This window comes from Perissodus microlepis, chromosome 6 (assembly GCF_051167445.1).
Source record: "Perissodus microlepis isolate ML-2025 ecotype Zambia chromosome 6, ASM5116744v1, whole genome shotgun sequence".
In the NCBI taxonomy this organism is placed as follows: domain Eukaryota; kingdom Metazoa; phylum Chordata; class Actinopteri; order Cichliformes; family Cichlidae; genus Perissodus; species Perissodus microlepis.
Window position 1 is genome coordinate 41,683,659 of NC_140466.1, and position 24,318 is coordinate 41,707,976.

Sequence of the window (24,318 nt, forward strand, 5' to 3'; positions counted from 1 at the left end):
TGTTTGTTGAAATAAATAGTGAAAGACACATGAAGGACAAACAATTGTAAAATCAATTCCCTGGGCTTCTTCCATGTGCTCTGTAATCTGACACCTGTTTGCTTCAGGGTTTTTATAACTGCTGGATTTTTAATTCCTGGTCTGGAGAGGATGAGAGATGAGTAGGGCTAATGGAGCATCAGCGCTCTGCATGCACTCTGTTAGCCCGCCTTCCGTGCCGCCTGATTGGTTTGTTGTTTACTCACACATTCGGTGCTAATTGGCTGTCACTCGAAGAGCTGAGCGACAGCAGTCGCACGACCTGCTGATTGGTGGAGAGGCTCCGGGCTGCCATCAGAGGCGGGGCACTCAGGTTGTAAATCTTTCGGTGGGCGGGACAATGACCGTCTACATGTGTAATCGACTTTATTCCCGGGCCTATGATTGGATTAGCTTCAGCCCGTATATCCAGATCTTTGAGAAATTTGATTTACTAAATGGCTTAAACGTGTTGATATCGTTTGTGCATAACTTGGGAAGCGTTGAAAGTGTAATTTAAACATTAGCTTGTAAAATATACATTTATATTTTATCACAGACTGTGTCATTTCTTTAGGAGAGGTCTTTACTTTGAAAGATTTTACCGGATGATGTAGTTAGTGAGTGAGCGGCTAGCTTGATAACGGTGGTTGCTGTAGCCCGTTTGGCTGTCGGAGCCGCTCTCCTCCTGTACACAGGAGAACGATAACTACTGTACTGCATAGGTAAACTAACCCTGAATCATATTTAGAGAAGCATTAGCCTTTAAAAGGCCTCGGTTCACTGGTGTGTTTGTTTTACATACAACCTTTAGCCGCTCGGAAACGACTGGATGCTGTTGCAGTGGAAATCTGTTGACGATGATTTTTCACTCATGAGCGGCTGTCACGTAACTCTGTAGACTGTTGTGATAAGATAAGAGAAAAGGAACAGGCTGTTTTAAAATTAATTCCTGCCACCTTTGTTTGATTGCCGTGAGGAGGTAAAGCCAGAAGGCATGGTGCTGTGATACTCCCGGGGCAGCGGACACACGGACTGGTAAGCAACCTGTTCATCTCCGCAGGATTATCCGTCCAAACGGACGCTAGCTGCCGAGCGTGCTAGCCGCGACTCTGTCGCTCCCTGGCTAACTGCTGTTCTATAGCTCGACAGATTTCAGTGTGCAGTGATTGTTCACAAGTCATTTCATACTAGATTATTATAGGCAGTTAATTGTGTTGCCATTACAAATCAGTGCTACATCTCCAATATAACCCAGCATTTAGGCGAGGCTCATCGGGAAAACGGCCAAATATTGAATGCTAATGGTTTAAATGTAAATGTTAACATTGACCAAATGGACAGAAGTGTCTTTATTATAGTGTGTGGTAGTAGAAATCTGTGTGGAATATTATTGGATTATATTTATTATTTTCAGACGGATAGTAGGTGATTATAGAGCAGCAGAAGACAATAATGATCTAACACGGGCCTGTGTCATACAGCCTGGCCTGGAGCGTCTACAACTAATAATATCCTGAGAATAAAGTCTTTGTGACAGGCTGCGCATATGTGCTTTACCATGTTGCACTTCAAAGTTTTCTGATTGTCACAGGCAGCACACAGCATGGTGATGCTTAGTGGGCAGGGATGATGGGAACAACAGGCATCCTTTAAATTACTGAAAACCTTCTTGGTGCATTAGATGGTTTGTGTGGAAAAGGCCTCCAATCTTCATCTAATTCAGCCTTAAATTGTCACACTTGTTAATGGAGTTGGGAAGCCCAAATCCACACAGGGTTCGTGAGAAGACCAGACTCATACAGCAGAAATAAAACAGCATCCAGTGTGATATTTGTTTTAGTGCCAGCTTGTGTCCCATGACCATAATTCCCGTCTCATGGGCTCGTCTGTCTCTGCGGGTTCCAGTTAGCCTGGTTGCTCGGCTGTACGGTACGTCTGATTCCCCAGCCATCTGATGCTGGAACAGTTTTTATTGCCGTGCTGTGAAACGCTTTGAACCAGCAAGTTTCTTTCAAATGTGGAAAATACAGTAATGCTTTGTTTCCTGGTCTCTGACATGATGTGTTGGACTACAATGGGCATAATAGGCAATCTCTTCATTTTTAAACATTTGTTATTTTAGAACCTAAATCATAAAGCAAATGAACGGTGGCAAACTATTAACATTATTTATAATTGTATAATATTACTGGTTTAATTTAAACATTAAAAATGCTAAGTCTTTTTCATCTATAGTCATCTATATGTACCAGTCTGGAAAGGCCTACAAAGCCATGTCTGCGCTTTGGGGTTCCAGCGAACCGCAGTGAGAGCCACTATCCACAAATAAAGAAAACCTGGAACAGTGCTGAATCTTCCAAGGAATGGCTGGCCCATCAGGCACGATCTGATATCGTCGTGTTGGTGTTGTTCCCAGATCATCATACTAAATGTTGTTCCAGGATCAACATTGCAAGTGACCAATCAGAATGTTGTGACGTCATACTTTTGCGACTTCGGGAAAAAGCGCCGTAAAACAAAAAACTGTACTTAAGCTGCGAGAAACCGCCTCTGTCCGCCGATCAACGGACCCTGACCCTTTAATTAACGCTAAGCAGAATTGATATTGTCCTTGCAACATTGGAATTTCATAAATGCACGAATGGCTTGGCGCGCAAAAGAATAACGTCACAACAATGTGATTGGTCACTTGCAATGTTGAACCTGGAACAACATTTTCATGATGATCTGGGAACAACACCAACACGACGATATCAGATCATCCGGCCCATCAGAGTTACACCAATAGCATATCAACGACTCAACACAAAAGAACAACATGTAAAATACTGCTTCCTCACTTACCCTAGTTGAGGTTCATGATTCATCATTAAGACAGAGAGCAAACGTTGCATCTGTGGGAGATCTACAGTGGCAGTGATCTCACATTTCCCTCATTCCCAAGACATTTGGGAAAATGTCCTGTGGACTGATGAGACAAACTTTTTACAGGGCTTGCGTTAGTGAAGCTAACACAGCATTTCAGAAAAAGATCGTGGTAGCAACAGTCAAACATGGTGGTGCTAGTGTGACGGTCAGGGCTTTGCTACTTCAGGACCTGGCTGACTTCTGACCACGACCAGAACATCCTGAGGGAGAATGTCCATCCATCAGTGTCACGAAGCCCAAACACACCTGGGCTGTGCAGCAACAGCAAGGCCACCTCTGATGGGACTTGAATTCAATTGCAATGCTTTGGCGTGACCTTAAACAGGGCGTCCATGCTGGTTTGAGGCACAGTTCCTCCACAGTGAAGTGAAAAACACATTGATAGTTATTACAAATGCTTGATTTCAGTTCCTGCTGCCAAGGGTGGCACAGAGTTATTAGCTTTAATGGGCGATTATTTGTCACACAGGGCAGGTAGGTTTAGATAGTGTTTGTCCGTTAACAAAAGATATCCTAATCTAACAAACTGTATTTTGTACTTGAACAGTATAACAGTAACATTTGTTTGATGATCTGTAACAAGTCAGTGTGACGAATATGCAAAAAAATGAGAAAGGAGGCAAATACAACTATGTACAAATAGACTATTGGTGGTAAATGTTTGATACTCTTATTACTGACATTAGCTGTTCTTCTCTCACCACAGTGATGGATAATGCTCATACTAAGACGGTGGAGGAGGTTTTGGGGTTCTTTGGTGTAAATGAATCTACAGGTCTGAGCTGTGAGCAGCTGAAGAAGAACAGAGAGAGATGGGGACCCAATGGTAAATATGGAAATCATTACTGGCCCTTTGTTTGGTGTTTCATAGTCTGCTGGTACCATGTAGACTTCAGAGAGCCGTATTGTTTCCCTTACATGTCAGACTTTGTGATCTTACAGGTACAAATATAATATTAATACATGTTGTGCTCATAAATATACATCAATTATTGTGTAATGATCTCTTCAACAACTTAATGTATTCTCATAAACTTAGAAATAATACATTAAAAACACATAGGAGCAGGTGCTGGTTTGGAAGCAACACTGTTGCCAAGTCACCTTCAATGCAGTGGCCAAGATAGACGTTGTTCTGCCGAATCATCACGACGAGCCGCATCCATAGTACGCCTTATAAGTCACACCAAATCACAACAACTGCTGCATCAAGTCATTTGACCAATTTTACCAATTCTGTCTCCCTTAGGCAGCATCATCAGAAGACATAGCATACATTTTCACTGCTATGCAGATGACACCCAGCTCTATCTGTCCATGAAGCCAGATAACACACACCAATGAGTTAAACTGCAGGAATGTCTTAAAGACATAAAGACCTGGATGGCCGCTAACTTTCTGCTTCTTAATTCAGATCAAACTGAAGTAGAAAGAGAGAGCAGATTTCTCCTGTGTTGGCTTCCTGTTAAATCCAGAATTCAAAATCCTGCTCCTCACATACAAGGTGTAAAATAATCAGGCCCCACCGTAGCTTAAAAACCTCATAGAGCACTTTGCTCTCAGATGGCTGATTTACTTGTTCAATTCAATTCAATTTTAGGTGACAGGTGAAGAGGCCATGCTACTAGCAAGTTGGCTACGAGCTAAGCTAAGCTAGGGACTCTCCAAAGAATGAGTACTGTGAATATAATTGGCTGGTGATTCAACAGAGAGTGTGCTTTATTATTTTGGTGCTGGAAGTGCCTGAAGATTGCACTGTGAAATAAGATGTAACATATAAGTGTTTAATTATATTGGCCACACAAAACACAACTGTCTGTTGTAACAGGAAGTAAAAATCTAAAGCAGAGAGAGACATGTGACCCAAAGGCTCGGAAATGATTCAGCAGCAGCAGCTGATTGTAAGCTAGCATTTTGCCAGTTAATGTTAGGGTTCAGTATCCTGAAGTCACAAAAACAGTTTGATTACGTTCTCACATCACATGAGAATGTCCAACAGGCCACCTTAAAGAAAGTCTCACTAACGCGGGGTTAAAGCAGGGATGGTTGGCTCAGCTCTCAGTGTCGTACATGTGGTCATCAGACGGCGCAGGGTCCTGTTAGTACAGGCAGCTAGCGTCTCCAGCACAGCTGAGTAACTGAAGCTCTCTTAGCTTTGCCGTGTAAGTGAAAGTTTGCAAAAGCACCCTTGCAAACATCAGGGACACGCACCATCACGCACTGAAGTAACGTGGATGTGTTTCTGATGTTGTGGTCATTCTCCATTTGAACTGTGAAGCAGTTTTATCTAACAGCTCTGTGTACTCTATACACGAGCAGAGTCACACCGTCTCCTTTTCTCCTCCCATCATTCATTAATCAAAAAAACAGGTTTCACGTTCAAAGTCTTTCTTCATGTAGAGTGCACACATTGGTTTTCATCATAAGCCTCTGTACATTCACGGAGGCATCTCTTGATTTATTCCTATCTACTTGGTTTTTCGTAACTTGGCTGAATCTCATGAATTCTGCAGGCAGTCACTGTAGCTGTGTCCTTTGTGTCTTCTGATAGTGTACAGCAGATGACCCATTTGATTCATTTTGTTGTCTTTCTTATTCCCTTTGCAAATGACCGACCTCTTTTTTTACTTGTTTCCTTCCAGAGTTACCAGCTGAAGAGGGTGAGTTATCTCCTTCTGCAGTATTTTTTCTTTCTGACACCAGGTTTTTCACTCTATCAGTGCCTCCCAGTCTCAGTCTGCCTCTTCCTCCTCTGTACTGGTCCATGCAGGGAAGTCCCTGTGGGAGCTGGTGGTGGAGCAGTTTGAGGATCTCCTGGTTCGAATCCTGCTGCTGGCTGCATGTATCTCATTCGTAAGGAAACCACAAAGTTCATCATAACCAGTTCCACAGTTCAAGTGCTCATGAATCTTTTGTTTGTGTGAATAATACAGCATATATCAGGTTAATCATGCTGGTATGTAGAGGCACACTGGCTTTGGTCTGAAGTTATTTTGGGTTTTTGAGTCACAATTTTGCTTTTCCTTCATTCATATAATCTGTTATACACGCAGAGTATAAATGAAGTGTGGTGTAGGCCCTCACCTATCTCTGTGGCTTCTCTGTCCACCAGACCCTGGCATGGTTTGAAGAAGGTGAAGGGACGATCACAGCCTTTGTCGAACCTTTCGTCATACTCCTCATCCTCATTGCAAATGCTATCGTGGGTGTATGGCAGGTAAACCCCGTGTGTGTGTGCACTGCTGATTGTCTCATCAGTATAAGGTCATATTGGCAACAGTATCACTGAATCTCTAAATGTTGGGATCATATAGCAGACTGCTGTGTAGGTGGGGTGGCAGCTGATGATGTTTTCATTTCTACCATTTAAGAGAATGTGGCTGCTTACAGTTTGTATATGTGCGTATCTGGGCTGCGTGGCCCTGAGTCGCACACTTTAACACTAGCAAACCACCTCCACCTCCTTCCTCACCAGTTTTGGGTTATGTTACTATGTTACTTCTCACACTTAAGATTACTGCCATTAAAAGGTGACTGTATGATGAGCCTGAGAAAAGCTACTCACTTGAATCTTTCCAAAAATAAACGATGTGTAGCCTGCTGCGCACTGACCTCGTTTACTCCACCACATAACCAGCTAAAAACGTGTTCGTGTCACTTCGAGTGATGGCTTTTTCCACACTGTAAATGCCACGCTCTGTGAGAGCTGGTGCACTCGCTAACGTCTGTAGTGGATCATTGCTTATTTGGAAAATGAACTAAAAACTATAAAACGAAGATGTTATTTGTTACAAAGCAGTTACACTGTTGCTGTCCACGAGTCGATAGTTGAGGTGCCTTTGCTTTCAGCTGCTCCTTTATTCCCCGAGTGGTCTCCGCAGCAGATGGATCTGCATGTTTGCTTTGGCACTGATTTGACACCACATGCTCTTCCTGATGTAACCGTCCCCGCTTATCCAGGACTGGGACCAGCAGCAGCAGTTTGTCACCCTGTAAAGCCCTGCTTAGGTGATAATTAGTTGAACTTAATTTGGCTTTTTGGCTTCAATTAATGGATCGAATTAATAATTGATTTGTAGTTAAGACACCATGCTAATGGTAACACCAGGGCAGTATACTTGTACAGCTTGGATTACTTTCTTCCTGTTCCTGGACGCAGTGTAAAATACTGCATCATGGTTAAACCATTTTCCATGTAGTACATTTGTATGTGTGTTTGTAACAGAGACACCTGAGCTGAGCGCTCTTTCAGGAGTTTATTAGCACAATTCAAAGTTTGTTGATTAATCATTTCATAAAAGGTTGGTGGTTCCTGTCACTGATACCTGGGACTTACTTTGAAGGGTTTCATTTTCTGCTGTGTTTGTAGGTCAACAGGAAATAACCAACAGAGAACCAAAGACCTAATCACGTTTTGGCTTTCTGTGTCCTGGATTAGGCCTCTGTGTGTGTGTGTGTGATCTCCTGTCATGTTTGATGCCCACATACCAACATACATGAGCTATGTTGAAAACTGACGTGCCACTGTGTCCTGCAGGAGCGCAATGCAGAGAACGCCATTGAAGCTCTGAAGGAGTACGAGCCAGAGATGGGCAAAGTGTACCGACAGGACAAGAAGAGCGTCCAGAGAGTCAGAGCCCGAGACATTGTTCCTGGAGATATTGTGGAAGTGGCAGGTAAACGAAATCATGAGATTCAAAGTTGCATCTGTCAAGGTTGTGTCAGGTTCTGCTGTGTGGATGGTAAATTCATCTTAAATGAGCCAAATGCAGGATGCAGGAGACAGACATGAGCCAAAAAAGCTTTTAATGCTCATAATATAGAAAATAGAAAAGTCTGAAACCCAAAATCCCCGGAGGAACAGCAGCGAGGATTCAGACAACACACGAGACCACGAGAACTCCAACCTCACCATGAAGAATAATAAAAAACTTAATAAGGAAACCGTAAAGAAGGGACTCCTCTAAACACAGGGGACCAAACTAAAACAGCCCTACAAAGAGTACACAGAGTATTTACTAAAGCAAAGACAACCAAGAAGAGACACGGTCACAAAGGAATCAAGGATTCACAAAGACTCTTAACTGAGCCTCGACGTCGTTCTGTGGTCCACTGATCCTGGGTCCGGCTGCCTGCAGCAGGCAGTGCACGTGACCGCTCCTCTGTTCCCCTGTGTGGGAACGTCACACGTTATGTTCAGCACTTCCTGTGAGCCAAAATGAGTGCATGCTAATAATGTTAGCTCCCATTAAATAGCACCTGAGAGCTTTCTGCTCACCTTCATGAGTCGGTGCATCGTGCTCACTGTCGTGTATCTGAGCCTATAAAGACATGTTAGAGAGCACTGGCTACCATGCATCATACTGCAGCCTCAAAGCGTTACTGCAACTACATCAGAATGGATCTTTAGGACTGGGGAGGTGAAAGCATGATAGAAGAGGGAGCCCTGTTGGCAGGCTTACACACTTTTTATAAAGTGGTTTCCTTCTGTTTGTCTCAGGTTTAATATTGTTAACAGCTGAAGTGGCCCAGACTGTGCACGTGTTTGCAGTGCAGTCGTGTGCAGCACTGCAGCGAGGATGGAAGGACTTCTGTGTTTGAGCTCAGTGCATTTCCACTGCATGATTGTTTTGACATTGTTGAAATAACATTGCAGGATCTTTATTTAAACATTCTGGCAAACGTCTCCAAAGGCATGCCTGCCACCTCTGCCCTGTCCTTTAGCTGCTATCGTCATGGAAACCCTTCATGGAAAATATGTGATCGGAATGAACGTCGAAGACAAAAGGCTTCAAATAATGTGACGCAGAGAACAGCAAAGGCTGTGGTTTGGTGACACGTTCACACTGCTGCTCTCTGCTGTAACACGACAGCATCTGTGAACCGTGTTGGCTTTAAATGTATCCTCTGCCCCGCTGCAGCCTGTGCAGAGGCAAAGCAACGTGAAATGGACACAGTGGACCGGCGTGCCTGTTACAGGTTTTGCCATGAGACTGGGTTACACGCACACGCACACACACACACACACGCGTGTGCACACACACACACACACGCACACACACACGCGTGCACACACACACACGCGTGCACACACACACACACACACACACACACAGAGAACTGTAGTTTGACCCAGTAAGAAAACTGTTGAATCCTCCAGATACTCACTGATATTTCAGGCTGCTCAGAGAGAAGAAACAGGGTTGTGTGTGTGTGTGTGTGTGTGCGTGTGCGTGTGTGTGTGCACTGGGTGATCTAGTGTCTCTTTGACTGTAGTAAACGTATTTGTCTCCCAGAGCATGGGAACAGAGTTTACTGGAAAGGACCCAGCTGTGCTCTGGGATTTGTGTGGCTACTTTTGTCCTTCTTACTGAACTGTGTGACGCTGCTGTCGACTCATCTTCAAACATAATGACTAATATTAGACGATTCAGCACATGGTCAAAGTTCATCATGAAATCTAACCAACAAATATTCAGCCAATACAAGTGTTTGTTTAGTAATGTCAGCACTGAATACACCCATTGAGGAAACGGTGGCTGTGTTTAAATGGATGTTATGAGAAGTATCTACCCTGCTTAATGAAACGATGACGGCCCAGGGGTCTCTCTGCTCACTCCGTCATATATAACAGTGGGAACAGCTTTGAGCAGCTGAGCTCTTCTAGCCGTCCTCATGCATACTTTGTCCTCAGCTGTGTGCTGCAGACGTATTTGGTTGTCTCATGAATTCAAACATTTGTTTGACAAAGATGCACAACAAAGCTAAGAGCGCTGGTCCCATCTGGTACACAGGCGACCGTGGTTCAGGGGGAAGCTCATCTTGTAACCGGAAGGTTGCCGGTTCGATCCCCAGCTCTGTCTGTCTTGGTCGTTGTGTCCTTGGGCAAGACACTTCACACACCAGTGTGTGAATGTGAGAGTGAATGAATAGTGGAATTGTACAGCGCTTTGAGGGTCTATATAAATGCAATCCATTATTGCACACAAGCCTGTTTCGGCCTTTGTTCCATTCAGTTTACTGTAGCCCACATTTACCCTGAAATTCTGTTCGATCCAGTTCGTGTTTCTACTAGAGATGGACCGATCCGATATTACGTATCGGTATCGGTCCGATACTGACCCAAATTACTGGATCGGATATCGGCGAGAAATAAAAAATGTAATCCGATCCATTAAATATCAAAAAAGCACCTCACAAAACTTGCTACACGGCGTAACTCGGCTCATAACCGTAGCACGTAGCAGCAGTATGCATCACGTGATAGAGCAGCTGTGTGTATTTGTAGCTTCTACCAAACCAGCATTTCATCTCCGAGGAAGTGATCCCAGAGAGAAGTAAAGCAAGTGTGTAAGTTCATCTCTGAATGTTTGTAAAGCATTTTAGCGTTAAGCTTAACAACCGATATATGGAGCGACTGCCTCTCTCTCTCCTGCTGCTACTTCAATCATGAAACTGATCACTGATCAGCTGATCGGCTTTTCTGTCGCGAGTCCGTCTCTCTTGTTTGTTTTTGGCCCACTTTGCACCAGAAAGAGGAAACCAGCGGCTGAACAACAGCAGCACGTTTAAGCTTGATAAGCTCTTGTTAGAATTTATTTAATATTACTTTCTACACCAGGATCTTTTTCTACGCAGCTGGTAACTGTGCAGGGGCGGATCTAGCAAAGTTTAGCCAGGGGGGCCGATAGGGCATGAACAGGGAAAAGGGGGCACAAAGACATACTTTTCTTTCTTATTCTCATTTTAAATGTCGAGCTTTTAATAAATAATTATCTGAATCTGACACCCAAAGTTTTAATCTGATGTAAAATATATAGAAGTCCATTACTGTATATAGTAACTGTTAAGTCTAATATACCCTAGTAAGCTGTAGTACTTTTTCCTTTGGGAAGGTACCATCTGTGCAGTCTGCAGTTCTGTTGAAGAAAGATGTTGAATCTATTTAATTATTCTTGAAAAATAATTGATTTCTGTGCATTTTCCCCCCTGCATCAAATTAAAGTTGATTACATCGATTAAGCATCATGAGGTGGAGGGTGGGGGTGGTTCCCTATTTTTTTTTTTGCTGGGAGTTTGCAACCCTATTAGTTAGGTTGCTTAATATTTCTGCTAAGTGCTCTTTAAAATACCAGAATAGGGAGGATGGAGCAGGTTTAAGTTTATTAGATTGATCAGTTTTGCTGAACTATGAAATATTTTGGGTGCAGTGTATTTTTTACATACAGGTATAACAGAATAGCTTCAGTGTTGTTGTTTATTTAAACTTGAGTATGAACTTATACAAAAAGCAGCAAGATATTAAAAAACAGTTTTATTGATTAAAAAACACTATACTGGATTCATATCGGTATCGGCAGATATCCAAATTTATGATATCGGTATCGGACATAAAAAAGTGGTATCGTGCCATCTCTAGTTTCTACAGCAGCTGTTTGAGGAAATGCTGCATGTTTAAAAAAGCCTGGAGCAGCGTACACCCCAGGCAAGCTGCCCGACTGTGAATCATGCAAAGTTACTCCAGTGGTTGACCACAATAACAACACACAGCTGCAAATGAACTTTTGTTTCCCAAGCGTCCCAGCTGAACAGGGCGAGGTGGTCGAGGTGCTTCTCATCTTTATTTGCCTGTGACAGCTCCTGTGACGTGTCTCCTGATTATTAATAGTATTAATGACACATTTAAAGATGACACATGTAATATGTATGTAATATGTGTATAAAGCAGCCTCTCCATCGGCTCTCTTCCACAGCGTGTCTCTGTCCGGTCTTCCTCCACTCACCCTGGCCCCCTCCCTGATCCTGGTTCTGCCAGAGTTCCTGTTGACAGGGAGTTTTTCCTTTCCAGTGTTTCTTGCTCATAGGGTGTCATCTCATTGTTGGTTCCTCTGTATTAGGGGTGTTTTTATGCTTGCCGTGTGCCATGTGTCCTGGGTGTAGCTCTGTTGTGTAACCTCGTGTTAGTCCATGTTAATGATATTCCAGTGGAGAAGCTCGGGGACATGCAGATACACAGATGTTTGAGCGGGTGAAGCGACTATTGTACAATGAAGTTATGGGTGCTCCACACCAGCTGTGCAGGACTAAAACAAGTGAAAGGCTCACAATGGAGAACCAAGTGGTTGGAAGAAGTGCCGAGATGAGTGTGAGTGTCCTGAGTGATGGCTCAGACCAGGCTCAGATTGGTGAGGTGGTGGGCAGGGTGTGTGTGTGTGTGTGTGGGGGGGGGTAGTGTTTGTTAATGGTCTGATTGGGGAAGAAGCTGTTAGTGAGTCTGGAGGTGTGGGGCCTGACTGACCCGAGGCGCTGGTGCGAGGGCTCACCTGTGAGGGCCCAGGTTCACCTGAGTCAGGAGGATGTAGCGATGGCTTTTTGGTTGGTGCTGATTACCCTCTGTGCAGCCTTCCTGTTCCTCTCACTGAGGGGCCGCAGAAGGCCTGCAGCAGCTCCTGGTCCAGGTCCTTCGTCCTCAGGACACAGAGGAGGTGCAGTCACTGCTGGGCCTTCTTTACCAGGGTGATGGTGTTGAGGGTCCAGGTGAGATCAGCAGAGATGTGGGTGCCCAGAAACCTGAAGGTGGAGACAGCTTCCATCCACTCTCCATTTGTAATGAGAGAGGAGTGGACCTGTCTGCGTCTCCTGAAGTCCATCATGAGCTTTGGTTTCACGGACGTTCAGCTTCAGGTTATTTTCTGAGCATCAGCGGGACAAGCTCTCTACCTCCGCCCTGTCAGCTGTCTCATCTCCATCAGAGATGGGCCCAACCGCGGCCCAATCAGCGTACTTGACTTCTTCATCCCTACAGCTGCTGACCAGCTGCTCCTGGAAGTGCTGAGATCCAGGAGGAAGCTCGGAGGGGACAGGGCCTTCTCCATCGTGGCTTGTCCAGTGTCCACTTTTAAAACCCATTTTTATTCTTTGGCCTCAGTGAGACTTAGTTTTTCTTGAGACTAAATAGGTTATTAACTAATTAATGAACTATTTCACGTTTGCTTATATCTTATGTCATTTTATTATTTCTTATTATGTACAGCACTTAGCGTCAGCTGTGGTTGTTTTAACGTGCTTTCTAAATAAAGATGGTGACATTGGGTGGGTGGACAGTCACAGGCCGGTGGGTGAGGAACAGTTTGACCCAGGAGCAGGTGGGGGGCCGATCTGCAGGTGACCTGAGAAGAGTTTGTTTCTACTTTGTCCTATTTAAATGTGTTCTAATTGTGTAAAAAATGAATATATAGTAACGAGTACAGGATGAGGAGCTGTGGTCAGCACATGTTTGCTCTTTCACCAGATGCTCTCTCATGATCCCGGCCTGGCAGTAGAAGAATATGTGGCATGGTTAGCATGGTTACACTGTATGAGCACGCTGAATAACCGGATGTTTTCTGTACTCTGTTCCTTTGTTTTATCTCTAGTTGGAGATAAGGTGCCGGCTGACATCAGGCTGACATCCATCCGTTCCACCACACTCAGGGTGGACCAGTCCATTCTGACCGGGGAGTCTGTCTCAGTGCTCAAACACACCGACCCTGTACCCGATCCCAGAGCTGTCAACCAGGACAAGAAGAACATGCTGTTCTCTGTGAGTCTCTCATAGGCCACACCCACATTTGTCCTCTTGGTTTTTCGGATTCACTTTGACATGCTGTGTAATTCAGATATAATCAACATAGAAGATGTGCAGCGCCCCTGACCACCGACTGTGGAACCATCATTTAAGGGATAATGTTGGCAAGATTAATGTTGTTGAACTACAACATATTCCTTTGTCTCCATCCACATACTGTTCTGACAGCAACACTACCACAAATACCCACTTCAGTGCCAAACGTGGATTAATCCGCCGCTAAAACTAGTCCCTCCAGTTTGGACCAACGTGGTGTAAAATGAGGCCTTTTTATGGCTCATAGATTTGTTAGTTAACTCATTAATTTTATGGAGGCAGCTGTCATTGAGGAAGCATTCATATGAAGTGATTTACTCCGTGGACTTTGCTTTTAGATAAGAGTTGCTGGTGTTGGTAACCTAATTTGTTTACTACCCTCGTATATGTCAGCCAGCATGATCCTATTGGTAGTTGCTTCAGTTTTATGGTGTCGGGGCGCTACATCGCTCCAAGTCTCTTCCTGGGAATGTCTTCAGAGTTGCATACGTGGTGATGGCTAGCAATCATAGCAGGCTTCATGACTTCAGGCGTAACCATGCCTGCTCACCACGTTCAATACATCACAAAGCGGGAGGCTTTCTTAAAACCCACAGCCAAACTGGAGGGATAAAATGAAAGAACTGACTGTTTGCAGAGAACAGTAAACGTCTAACATCCACCTGTTTCTTCATTTTACTGGTTTATTTATTTCTGTACTAAGAAGTTAAAATGGCACGAGCTGTGTGTGTGTGTGTGTGTGTGTGTGTGTGTGTGTGTGTGTGCCTCAAAGGCTGCTGAGTCACCAGGTGGTCTCTGTGGTCAAAGAACAGCAGCCACTGATGTTTTATTTAGCAGCATGAGTGTGAGCTCGGCTCTGCTGGTCTGCTCATCTGTGTACTGACAGCCTGAACTTTTGCTCAGGGTACCAATATTGCAGCTGGCCGAGCCATCGGAGTCGTAGTGGCAACAGGGGTGCAGACAGAGATTGGGAAAATCCGCGATGAGATGGCCTCCACTGACCCCGAGAGGACCCCACTGCAACAAAAACTGGACCAGTTTGGAGAGCAGCTGTCCAAGGCGAGGATCGAGCTGTCCTCCTGTGTGATGTTTAGTCTTTATTAACAACAGGAGTCCAAGTAACTCTGTTTTGGTGCAACCTGCAGGTCATCAGTGTGATCTGCGTGGCTGTGTGGGCCATCAACGTGGGACACTTTAATGACCCGGTCCATGGAGGCAGCTGGCTGAGAGGGGCTGTGTATTATTTCAAGATTGCTGTGGCCCTGGCTGTGGCTGCCATACCAGAAGGTCAGGCCTGTTACATCGCAGTTAATTGTCACACGCTGATCTCTCTCAGATCTCATCTTGGGGGTGTTAAATTGCTTGGATGGCCAGATCTGTGCTGACAGACTGACCAGCCATCTCTGTTTAAGCAAGGCACGCAGCATCAGCTCGGTCATCAGCATGGTCTCAGACAGGAAACTGTAAACGTCTCGCTAGGATACGAAGGTGAACAGAGTTCCTTCCTCTGCTTGTTTCGTTCCCTTCCAGGCCTTCCAGCAGTCATTACCACCTGCCTCGCCCTGGGAACCAGGAGAATGGCTCGGAAGAATGCCATAGTCCGCAGCTTACCGTCAGTGGAGACGCTGGGTTGCACCTCTGTGATCTGCTCGGACAAAACAGGAACACTAACCACCAACCAGATGTCAGTCTGCAGGGTAAGACGTGAGAGGGACCCAGTACCTAAACTGCTGTACGCCTCTGCCTGCTGTAGCGTGCACGTTCTTACTTTTTTACAAATTAACAGCTTGTAATTTTGCACTAACACTCGATGAATGTGTCTCAGACTGCTTTGTCTCTAAACACTGTCTTCATGTTGCTCCTGGATGCAAACTGCTGGCCTGCAGCTTCTGGACTTCTCTGTTGTTTCCATGTTGGGTTCGTTGGAGTCTAGTTTGCACTCCAGTCTCATGCATGTGATATGTGAGGGACCAGCACCACGAAAAAGGTCGAGCAGTCCAGTTGAGTGACTGACGTGAGACCCAGCAGGTGTCTCTTACTGACCTCTGCTTTTTAATGCTTTCACTCTGATGATATAATCCGTTATGTTGTCCGTCAGATCAGTGCTGCTGTAGCACAGCGAGGCCTCGACGCCTGCTGCAGATTTTAGTACCAGGAGAAACACGTGGAGCATTCGTCACAGATGAGGTCAAATAACATGTTCTAACCTGGACTAATGAGCTCCTGTAATGTGTGTCTGTGTGTGCCTGCATGTGTGTAGATGTTTGTAGTAGACAGTGTGTCAGGGGAGCGCTGCAGCCTGAGCGAGTTCACAGTGACTGGATCTACTTATGCCCCTGAAGGGGACGTGTGAGTGTCTTTAACCTTTACTACTTAACTGTGACGATTCAGTGTAAAAGCTCACACTTTGAAATCTCTTCTTTTTGCTGTGGTTTAAAAACATTCCTGTCTTTGTTCCTCGTCGTTCCAGTTACAAGGATGGTTCAGCGGTGAAGTGCAGTCGGTATGAAGGCCTGGTGGAGATGGCCACCATCTGTGCGCTGTGTAATGACTCATCGCTCGACTACAATGAGGTAAGAAATGCAAACAGACCGTCACAGATGACCGTATATGGTTCTGGCCCGAGTGGGACTGGAATGAGACTTGTTTTCACACGTGCTGCTCTAAACTGGCCAGTAAACAAGGCAGAAACAGCGTCCTGTCTCTGTGTGTGTAATCCAGGCCAAGGGTGCGTATGAGAAGGTCGGGGAGGCAACAGAGACTGCCCTCTGCTGTCTGGTGGAGAAAATGAACGTGTTTGAGACTGACCTGAGAGGACTGAACCCTGCCGAGCGAGCCACCGCCTGCTGCTCTGTAAGTGCACGGCTGAAGGCTGACGTGGAAACAGAAACTCTGCCCCACTGCGAGGCCCTTTCAGCAGGACGTGGGGTCTGTTTCCGTGCTCTCCCTTCCGTCTTACACATCATTACCCAGTAAGCAAACAGGGAATCGTGTAATGTGAAGGTGGTCTGCTGAAGAACGCCACAAACAGCAAAGAAAAAACTGTAGAGCCCTGAAAGAAAAGAGAAACATCGCTGTGCTGATGACGGTGTGGCGGAGTCTTACTAAACATGTGCTCGTGTTTGTTTTCAGGTGATTAAGCAGCTTATGAAGAAAGAGCTGACTTTAGAGTTTTCCAGAGACAGGAAGTCCATGTCTGTGTTCTGTTCATCCAACAAACTCACCAGATCTGCTACAGGAGCCAAGATGTTTGTTAAGGTCGGTGCACACGCCTGGTTCTCCACTTTTATGGAGGAACAGCCGATACTGAGCGCTCTAATCCTTCTGCTCAGGGAGCTCCGGAGAGCGTCCTGGAACGCTGCAGCTACGTCAGAGTCAGCGGCTCTGCTCGCGTGCCTTTGAGCCCGGTGGTTCGAGAGCAGCTCCTGTCCGTCGTACGGGAGTGGGCGACGGGCCGAGACACGCTGCGATGTCTCGCCATGGCGACGAGGGACGCGCCTCCTGACATCCACCGCCTCAACCTGGAGAACTCAGCGGCCTTTGCTAACTACGAGGTGAGAGCTGGGCCTTGTTAGATTACACGCGTGGTCAGATCCACTGAGCGATGAAAGGGAGTATCACGCTGTAGACACGTAAAGGTTTCTGTCGTCTGTTCTTCCCAGTCGGACCTGACTTTTGTGGGCTGCGTGGGGATGTTGGATCCCCCGAGAAAAGAAGTGCTTAACGCGGTGCGAATGTGTCGGCAGGCTGGAATACGAGTCATCATGATCACAGGTACTCACTCGCACCTCTAAATAGCAGCTCTTCTTCTCTCCTACATGTAAATACAGGCAGCACTGTTACCGTGGATCAGTCATGTAGAAATGTCGGCTCCTTCGTTTTCTCACCATGATGCTTACTGTTGAGGACGCACATCAGGTGAACTTGATACGGCCCGTGGCCTTAAATGGAGTCACTGAGCCTATGGCGGTTTGATGTTGAAACCAACCACAGTTTCTATCAGCTGTTTGTCACGTGACCCTGACTCCGCCCACTCCCTTTCTTTGGGCAGCACAGCATTATTGGCAGGCCTGTGTCTGACACAGTTACCACAGCGTGCCAACCTCAGCTCAGCTGTTACAGTTAGAAGGACACATTAGAGGCTTTATTTTTCAGATTTCTGACCACTCGTGTGCTCAGAGCGCACGGCAAAACTGTTGAAACAAATAGTTTATTGTTACTGTGCCTGATCTGTGAGCTACGCTTCAGCATTCTTCACAAAGCCCGATGGCCTGATGGGTCCTGACTCCATCCATGTCAAAGAGGTCTGACTGAAAGTCCTTCAGTCCTGGACTACCTCCTCTGCCTGTTGTGTTGAGTCAGCTGCTTTTGTTGCAAGAGTCCAGATGAATGTGTTCGTGGTTAAAGTTGAAGGATGTGATAGAAAGAATCTCCATGATGCTGCTGACAACACTTGAGCATCTGAGTTTCTTTAGACACTCACTTTTCCAACCTGTGTCGCTGGTGCTGAGACGGGGAGACGACAGGTGTTTGAGAACAGCTGACGGCGTGATCTATGCCAGAAACAAACCTGGGTTTGACTAAACAGCCATCTCAGCCAGTGAGAACACATAAGTAGCATTTATCTAACCAGTACTACTGCTGGTACGCACATTCATTGCATGGTCCCAGTACGACATGCATTCATTCATCTGAAACAAGGCTTTCGTGGCAGGTGAGGAAATTGCTGGAGAAGAAATAACGTCTCAAGGACTGAGTGAGATTTGATTTGATTTCCCCAGAAGGGTGTGCTGGTGTCCCAGACCTGGTAACGATGCTGTGATACACTTCTGAGGCTCCTGAAAGTTTTACAGCCTCCTCTGGTGTAATTAGACGTAGATGCTTCAAACTGGCCTTTGACGGCCGAGGTAAGCAGTGATCTGCGCTACACTGGACCGACTAATAAATAAATCCCAGCCAGAGCGTCTGAAGTGACTCGGGTGGCTTCCTGTTAATAATCCCCACCCAAGCAAAGTCTGTGTGTAGGAAACAAGAACGACCTAAACGAAACTTGACTCTGACGACTCGTCGCTCTTCTTCTTCTGCAGGAGACAACAAAGGAACAGCGCTGTCCATCTGCAGGCGAGTGGGCATCATCACAGAGCAGGAGGAAGAGCAGGAGGGCGCGGGCGTCATCGGGGGCCTAACGGGGCGGGAGTTTGACGAGCTGCCCCCACACCTGCAGCGTCAGGCCTGTCAGACGGCCCGTTGCTTCGCCCGGGTGGAACCGGCCCACAAGAGTCGGATAGTGGAGTACCTGCAGAGCCTGAACGACATAACGGCCATGGTGAGAGAGCGAGCGTGTGCTCATCACCTGCTCAGGCTGTCTGCTGTTGTCACCTAATGGTTCTCGACGGTTTAGACAGGTGACGGGGTGAACGACGCGCCGGCGCTGAAGAAGGCAGAGATCGGCATCGCCATGGGCAGCGGCACAGCGGTGGCCAAGTCTGCCTCCGAGATGATCCTAGCTGACGATAACTTCTCCACTATCGTAGCTGCCGTGGAGGAGGGCAGAGCCATCTACAACAACATGAAGCAGTTCATCCGATACCTGATATCCTCCAACATAGGAGAGGTGGTCTGGTTAGTAGGAAGAAGCGGCGTTACCACGTGTGTTTGTGATAAACCAGACGCCTCCTCTCTGATCCCTGCTCTCTGTCTGTCCGCAGTATTTTCCTAACAGCAGCACTGGGCATGCCTGAAGCTCTGATCCCCGTCCAGCTGCTGTGGGTCAACCTGGTCACTGATGGATTCCCAGCAACCGCTCTGGGCTTCAACCCTCCGGACCTGGACATCATGTCTCGTCCTCCTCGCTCCCCGAAGGAGCCGCTCATCTCCAGCTGGTTGTTCTGCCGCTACCTCATCATCGGATGTGAGTGGCTCACCTCCTGCCATATTGGGAGCATCGTCCCTTTCATGTTGGAACCAGGATAAAGCTAAATTACATGCACAGCACAGGATTTCTGTATTCTGCGTGTTTAACTGCTTTGAAAGTGCACCGCAGTGACTTGTGTTTGTCCACAGGTTATGTGGGAGCTGCCACAGTGGGAGCTGCTGCCTGGTGGTTCATGGCAGCCCACGATGGACCCAAACTGACCTTCTATCAGCTGGTAAGCATCTTACATCTTCCCAAATATTGAAGAGCACCTTATTTCTAACATGAGCACAACTGCAAACCTGAAGAGACAGTTTTTGGTGCTTTTATGGAGACGAACAGCCTTTGTGGGGCGATCGTGGCTCAAACAGTTGGCAGTTCGTCTTGTAACCGGAAGGTTGCCGGTTCGAGCCCCGGCTCGGACAGTCTCGGTCGTTGTGTCCTTGGGCAAGACACTTCACCTAGTGCTGGTGAGAGGGCCAGAGGGGCCGATGGCGCGATATGGCAGCCTGGCTTCTGTCAGTCTGCACCAGGGCAGCTGTGGCTACATGTAGCTGCCTCCACCAGTGTGTGAATGTGAGAGTGAATGAATAGTGGAATTGTAAAGCGCTTTGAGGGCCCTGAAAAGCGCTTTATAAATGCAATCCATTATTAGTATTTGTTCGTCTGCCTTACAGTATCATGTTGTTGTGTCTCGATGCACGCTCAATCATCCAGGTAACTCACTCTCCAAAGGTTGATTCTGTTCATCTGGACGTTTTGAGTGGAAGGAACGTTTCGTCATCATCAGGTGACTTCTTCAGTCTCAGCTGACTGCAGGTTTGTGGTTGTTCATCAATGCTCATGAGAATTTGCATAATTGTGATGAAGGAGCTGCCCTCCCAGCCCATTGTTCCTTCAGTGGGCTGGTTTCAGTCATTATGCAAATGTGCTGTTTATAAGATTGAAACCTGCAGTCAGCTGAGACTGAAGACGTCACCTGGACGATGACGAAACGCTACGTCCAGATGAACAGAATCAACCTGCTTCATGTTGTGATTTGTTGCTGTATGAATAAAACTGAACTGGCAGTCTGTTTGTTGATGCTTCAAAGGTCAAAGGTTACCACATGAACTCTACGCACATCAGATAAACTGTGATACAGCGTAAATGTCCTCATGAAGCACTCTGACTGCCTCGTTTCTGTGCGTTCACACACCAGTGAATGCAGCAGAGAGTAACCTGGGGTTCAGTATCTTGCCCATTTGGCACACAGACTGGAGGGGTCCAACCATCAGCCTGTCACTATGCAGAGCGCCTGCTCCACCTCGTGAGCCGTACGCCCCCTGCAGGGTGTAGTAATGCTGTTTTGGCTTTTTCCCACTACAGTCCCATTATCTGCAGTGCAGCGAAGGCCACGCTGAGTTTGCTGGAGTGCAGTGTTCGGTCTTTGAGTCTCCTTATCCTATGACTATGGCTCTGTCTGTGCTGGTCACCATAGAGATGTGCAACGCCTTGAACAGGTAAGAAAAGACAGTCAGGTGAGAGGTGACGATGGCAGAGGAAAGTAATTCGCTTTTTTTGGGCTGTCCAGTCTGTCCGAGAACCAGTCCCTGCTAAAGATGCCCCCGTGGTCCAACCCCTGGTTGGTGGGGGCCATCTGCCTGTCCATGGCCCTGCACTTCCTCATTTTATATGTGGACCCCCTGCCGGTAAGCACCAGAGACAGTCCTGGACGTTCAGTCCTTTTCTATGACTGCAGATCGAGCTGAACCGCCGATGCTTCTGTCTCCAGGTGATATTTCAGATACGCCCACTGTCCTGGACGCAGTGGGTGGTGGTTTTGAAGCTGTCCCTTCCTGTCATCTTGATGGATGAGGCCCTCAAGTTACTGGCCCGCAACTACATCGAGCCAGGAAGCCACATCCAGGTCAGAACAAGTGATGTCAGCAGGTTGTCTCACCATAACACTTTTCTTTTCTAACGCTTCTCTGTTGAAATCCACATCTCCCAAAGACTTTAGAAGAGGAAGAGGAGCAGCAGAGGGCGAGGGCCAACGTGGGGTCGGTTGGTGCTGCGGTGATGAGGCTCCATCAGTCGCTTAAGGGCGTGTCCTGGTCCTTCGTACTGATCTCTGCACCGCTGGTGATCTGGATCTTCAGTCTGGACTCTGACATCACCAACATCTTCTGGGAGTGACAGGGATGTGGGTGGGCTGCCGGGGACGCACAAACACGGTGAAAGAAGGGAAAAGGGGTGTGGAAGGTGTAAGGGTGGGGCGTGGGGAAACGAGGCACGAGCAAAGGTGATGGATGTGACGAAGGAAACGTAACCCTCAGACAATCAGAGAAAGTGTGTGTGTGTGTGTGTGTGTGTGACAGCCTCACCGATAAAGGTGCTGTGTGCAGCTGATCTGCTTTGAGTTCACACTTCCTCCCACGTTCCTGCTGTGTCGCCACGTCACACCCACAGACACGTCACAGCTCATCGGTGGTTTCTTTACAATCTTCCAAAGAGCGCTGTTGCTTTGTGTGAACTTGGATCTGATTTATTCTTTCATGTAATTTGAAATAGAGAGAAATGTTAGTGTTTGAGGTTTGGTGCATGTGTGTAGTTTACAGTGTGTGTTGGTGTTTTCCATATTTCTCCTGACATTCCCGGGTCCCTGCTGTGTCGATGCTACCGTGCTTCACACAGCACTTTTATGAGGAAACGAGTGGATTAGAAACACACACAGGCTCTCCATCCACACTGTTGTTCACGTAGTAATAATGTGTGCTCCACGATAAGGCCGCCTGCCTCTGGAACAGCAGAGTCCGCCAGCCGGCTGCTTTCATAGTCTGCACTGTTGTTTGGACGTCCTCACGTGAAACTAATCCGAGCCGTGAGGACGGCTAGCGTTTCAAATGCATGTGAGTGCACGTCACACACTTCTGGCTTTGAGTTTTAAAGTTGATCCTGCAGAAGCGTGCCGTCTCCCTGCAGCGGGAGTGAAAGTGGGACAAACCTGATGAGGATGCACATATTTATCAGAGGCTAACCCTCCTAGCATATACGACCTTGATTCTGATGGCCGACTGTCCTCTGTTGTCTTTTCTGTGTATCGATGCTGACACTGCTGACTGTCTTGAAGTTGACGTGGCGTTCGTTGGCTCTTCTCAGACAGGCTGAGGGCAGAATAAGTTCTTCAGTTAACAAATACTGGTGTTCAGTACGGCTGTGCTGCCAGTCGGCCTCTACCTGACGCGCTGTCCCTGCTTTGTGTGTGATTGATTTGGTTCTGGATGTCAGGGATTCAAAGTCAGCACATCATGTGTTTCTTTCAGGTCGGTCCTCCCTCCTCCACAGAAGCTGTGTCTGTGTTGGTGAACATCACACGGAGCGTTTCAGTTTGATGTAAACACAGATTTGAACAAGGGTCTGCCTTTTTGTCCAGCGATGCCATGAAGTCTTGAACTTAGCTGTCATTATGTAACACATGCAGCCTTCATTAGGAGGAATATCATTACTGAACGGACAGGAAGAGTTAGAAAGTAGCCCTAATGTTCTGACATCAAGTCATTTTGTAGAGAAATAAATCATTAAGATTCACACTAAAAGCTGATTTAAGGAGTTTTGTATTTAAGTTGTGTTATTCATGGTATAACTGATTTTCTCAGAAGTGAGAAGCTGTTGGAGGTTTTGTTGTTTGGCACAGAATCTTTTTTTTCTCATTTCAATTTATAGTTTTTCTCACAATAGACTAAAAACTGGTTTAAAATAAAGAGTGAGACTGTAATTGCTCCTTCTGTTCTTTTCAAATCAGTGCAGCAGGAAACAAACATGCTGATGTGGGATGAATATTTATGAACAGCTTTTCTGCAGATGCCACCCCATCTCTTTAAAACAACGACATTGCATCAACTGCATTTACTCTGTACTTTGTTATTATTGCTGTTTCCTCTGCTGCCCCCGTCCTCCACAGAGAAGAAGTGAAGGGAACACACCTGAAATAAAGGTTGGATTAGAAAAAGGTCACAGTGTCTTTCAGGTCATTGCATCTCAAATTACTGTCAGCCTTCTGCTTGACCATCACTAAAATGTTAGGGTAAAACGTTTGTGTGTGTGTTTGTGTGTGTGCACATGTTTAGATAGAGCTGGACTAAAAACACAGAAGCACTGATAGTAGCACATGAAGAAGCTTTAAGCACACTGACAGAATCTAGAGTTCAGCAGGGTGTAAGATGCAGGCAGGTCATTCATGGCACGCCATAACCACATAGTTTCATAGTATACAGAAACCTCTGTGCTGAGCAGTGTTGGTCAAGTTACTTGAAAAAAGTAATCAGTAATTAATTACAGTAATTAATTACTGATTACTTCCCCCAAAAAGTAATCCCGTTACTTTACTGATTACTTATTTTCAAAAGTAATTAATTACTTAGTTACTTAGTTACTTTTTAAAAACACGATTTACAACCTGAATAGGTGATAAAGTGATAGATCTTTCAGCCCAATTCATTTTTTTTTTTGCATAATCCATCATACAAAATGTAATCAAATGGAAAAGTCTCTTTTTAAAACTTGTTTTATTAGTTTTAATCTTTTAACTTTATGCATCAAGCAAAAATTTAATTATATGCAACATTCTCTGACTGGGGCAGCACGGTGGCACGGTGGTTAGCACTGTTGCCGCACAGCAAGAAGGTCCTGAGTTCAATTCCACCATCAGGCCGGGGTCTTTCTGTGTGGAGTTTGCATGTTCTCCCCGTGTCTGCGTGGGTTCCCTCCGGGTACTCCGGCTTCCTCCCACCGTCCAAAGACATGCAGCTTG

General features: G+C 46.2%; 1 protein-coding gene across 2 annotated transcripts; it reads left to right on the plus strand.

The window, feature by feature from the left end:
• The first annotated feature begins 441 nt into the window (after positions 1-441).
• Positions 442-23,522, plus strand: LOC146386283 (sarcoplasmic/endoplasmic reticulum calcium ATPase 2). Of its 2 annotated transcripts, none has more exons than XM_084932371.1 (24): positions 442-743; positions 3,656-3,775; positions 5,592-5,609; positions 5,720-5,802; positions 6,062-6,166; positions 7,487-7,625; positions 13,365-13,531; positions 14,516-14,671; positions 14,758-14,899; positions 15,143-15,309; positions 15,873-15,961; positions 16,083-16,185; positions 16,334-16,465; positions 16,745-16,870; positions 16,945-17,166; positions 17,275-17,386; positions 18,700-18,938; positions 19,014-19,234; positions 19,321-19,523; positions 19,676-19,761; positions 20,895-21,028; positions 21,100-21,217; positions 21,301-21,435; positions 21,522-23,522. In XM_084932371.1, the coding sequence occupies exons 2-24, from the start codon at positions 3,658-3,660 to the stop codon at positions 21,702-21,704; spliced, it is 3,198 nt and encodes a 1,065-aa protein (XP_084788497.1). In that variant the 5' UTR covers positions 442-743; positions 3,656-3,657; the 3' UTR covers positions 21,705-23,522. The 2 variants fall into 2 exon arrangements, with proteins under 2 accessions (XP_084788497.1, XP_084788496.1); XM_084932370.1 differs by having other exon boundaries at positions 443-1,056.
• Positions 23,523-24,318: the final 796 nt, after the last annotated feature.

Coding starts and splice junctions, on each gene's coding strand:
- LOC146386283 (XM_084932371.1), top strand. CDS start 3,658: ATGGATAATGCTCATACTAAGACGGTGGAGGAGGTTTTGGGGTTCTTT. Junction 15,310..15,872: donor ACCAGATGTCAGTCTGCAGG/GTAAGACGTGAG, acceptor GCATGTGTGTAG/ATGTTTGTAGTAGACAGTGT. Junction 17,387..18,699: donor ACGAGTCATCATGATCACAG/GTACTCACTCGC, acceptor CTTCTTCTGCAG/GAGACAACAAAGGAACAGCG.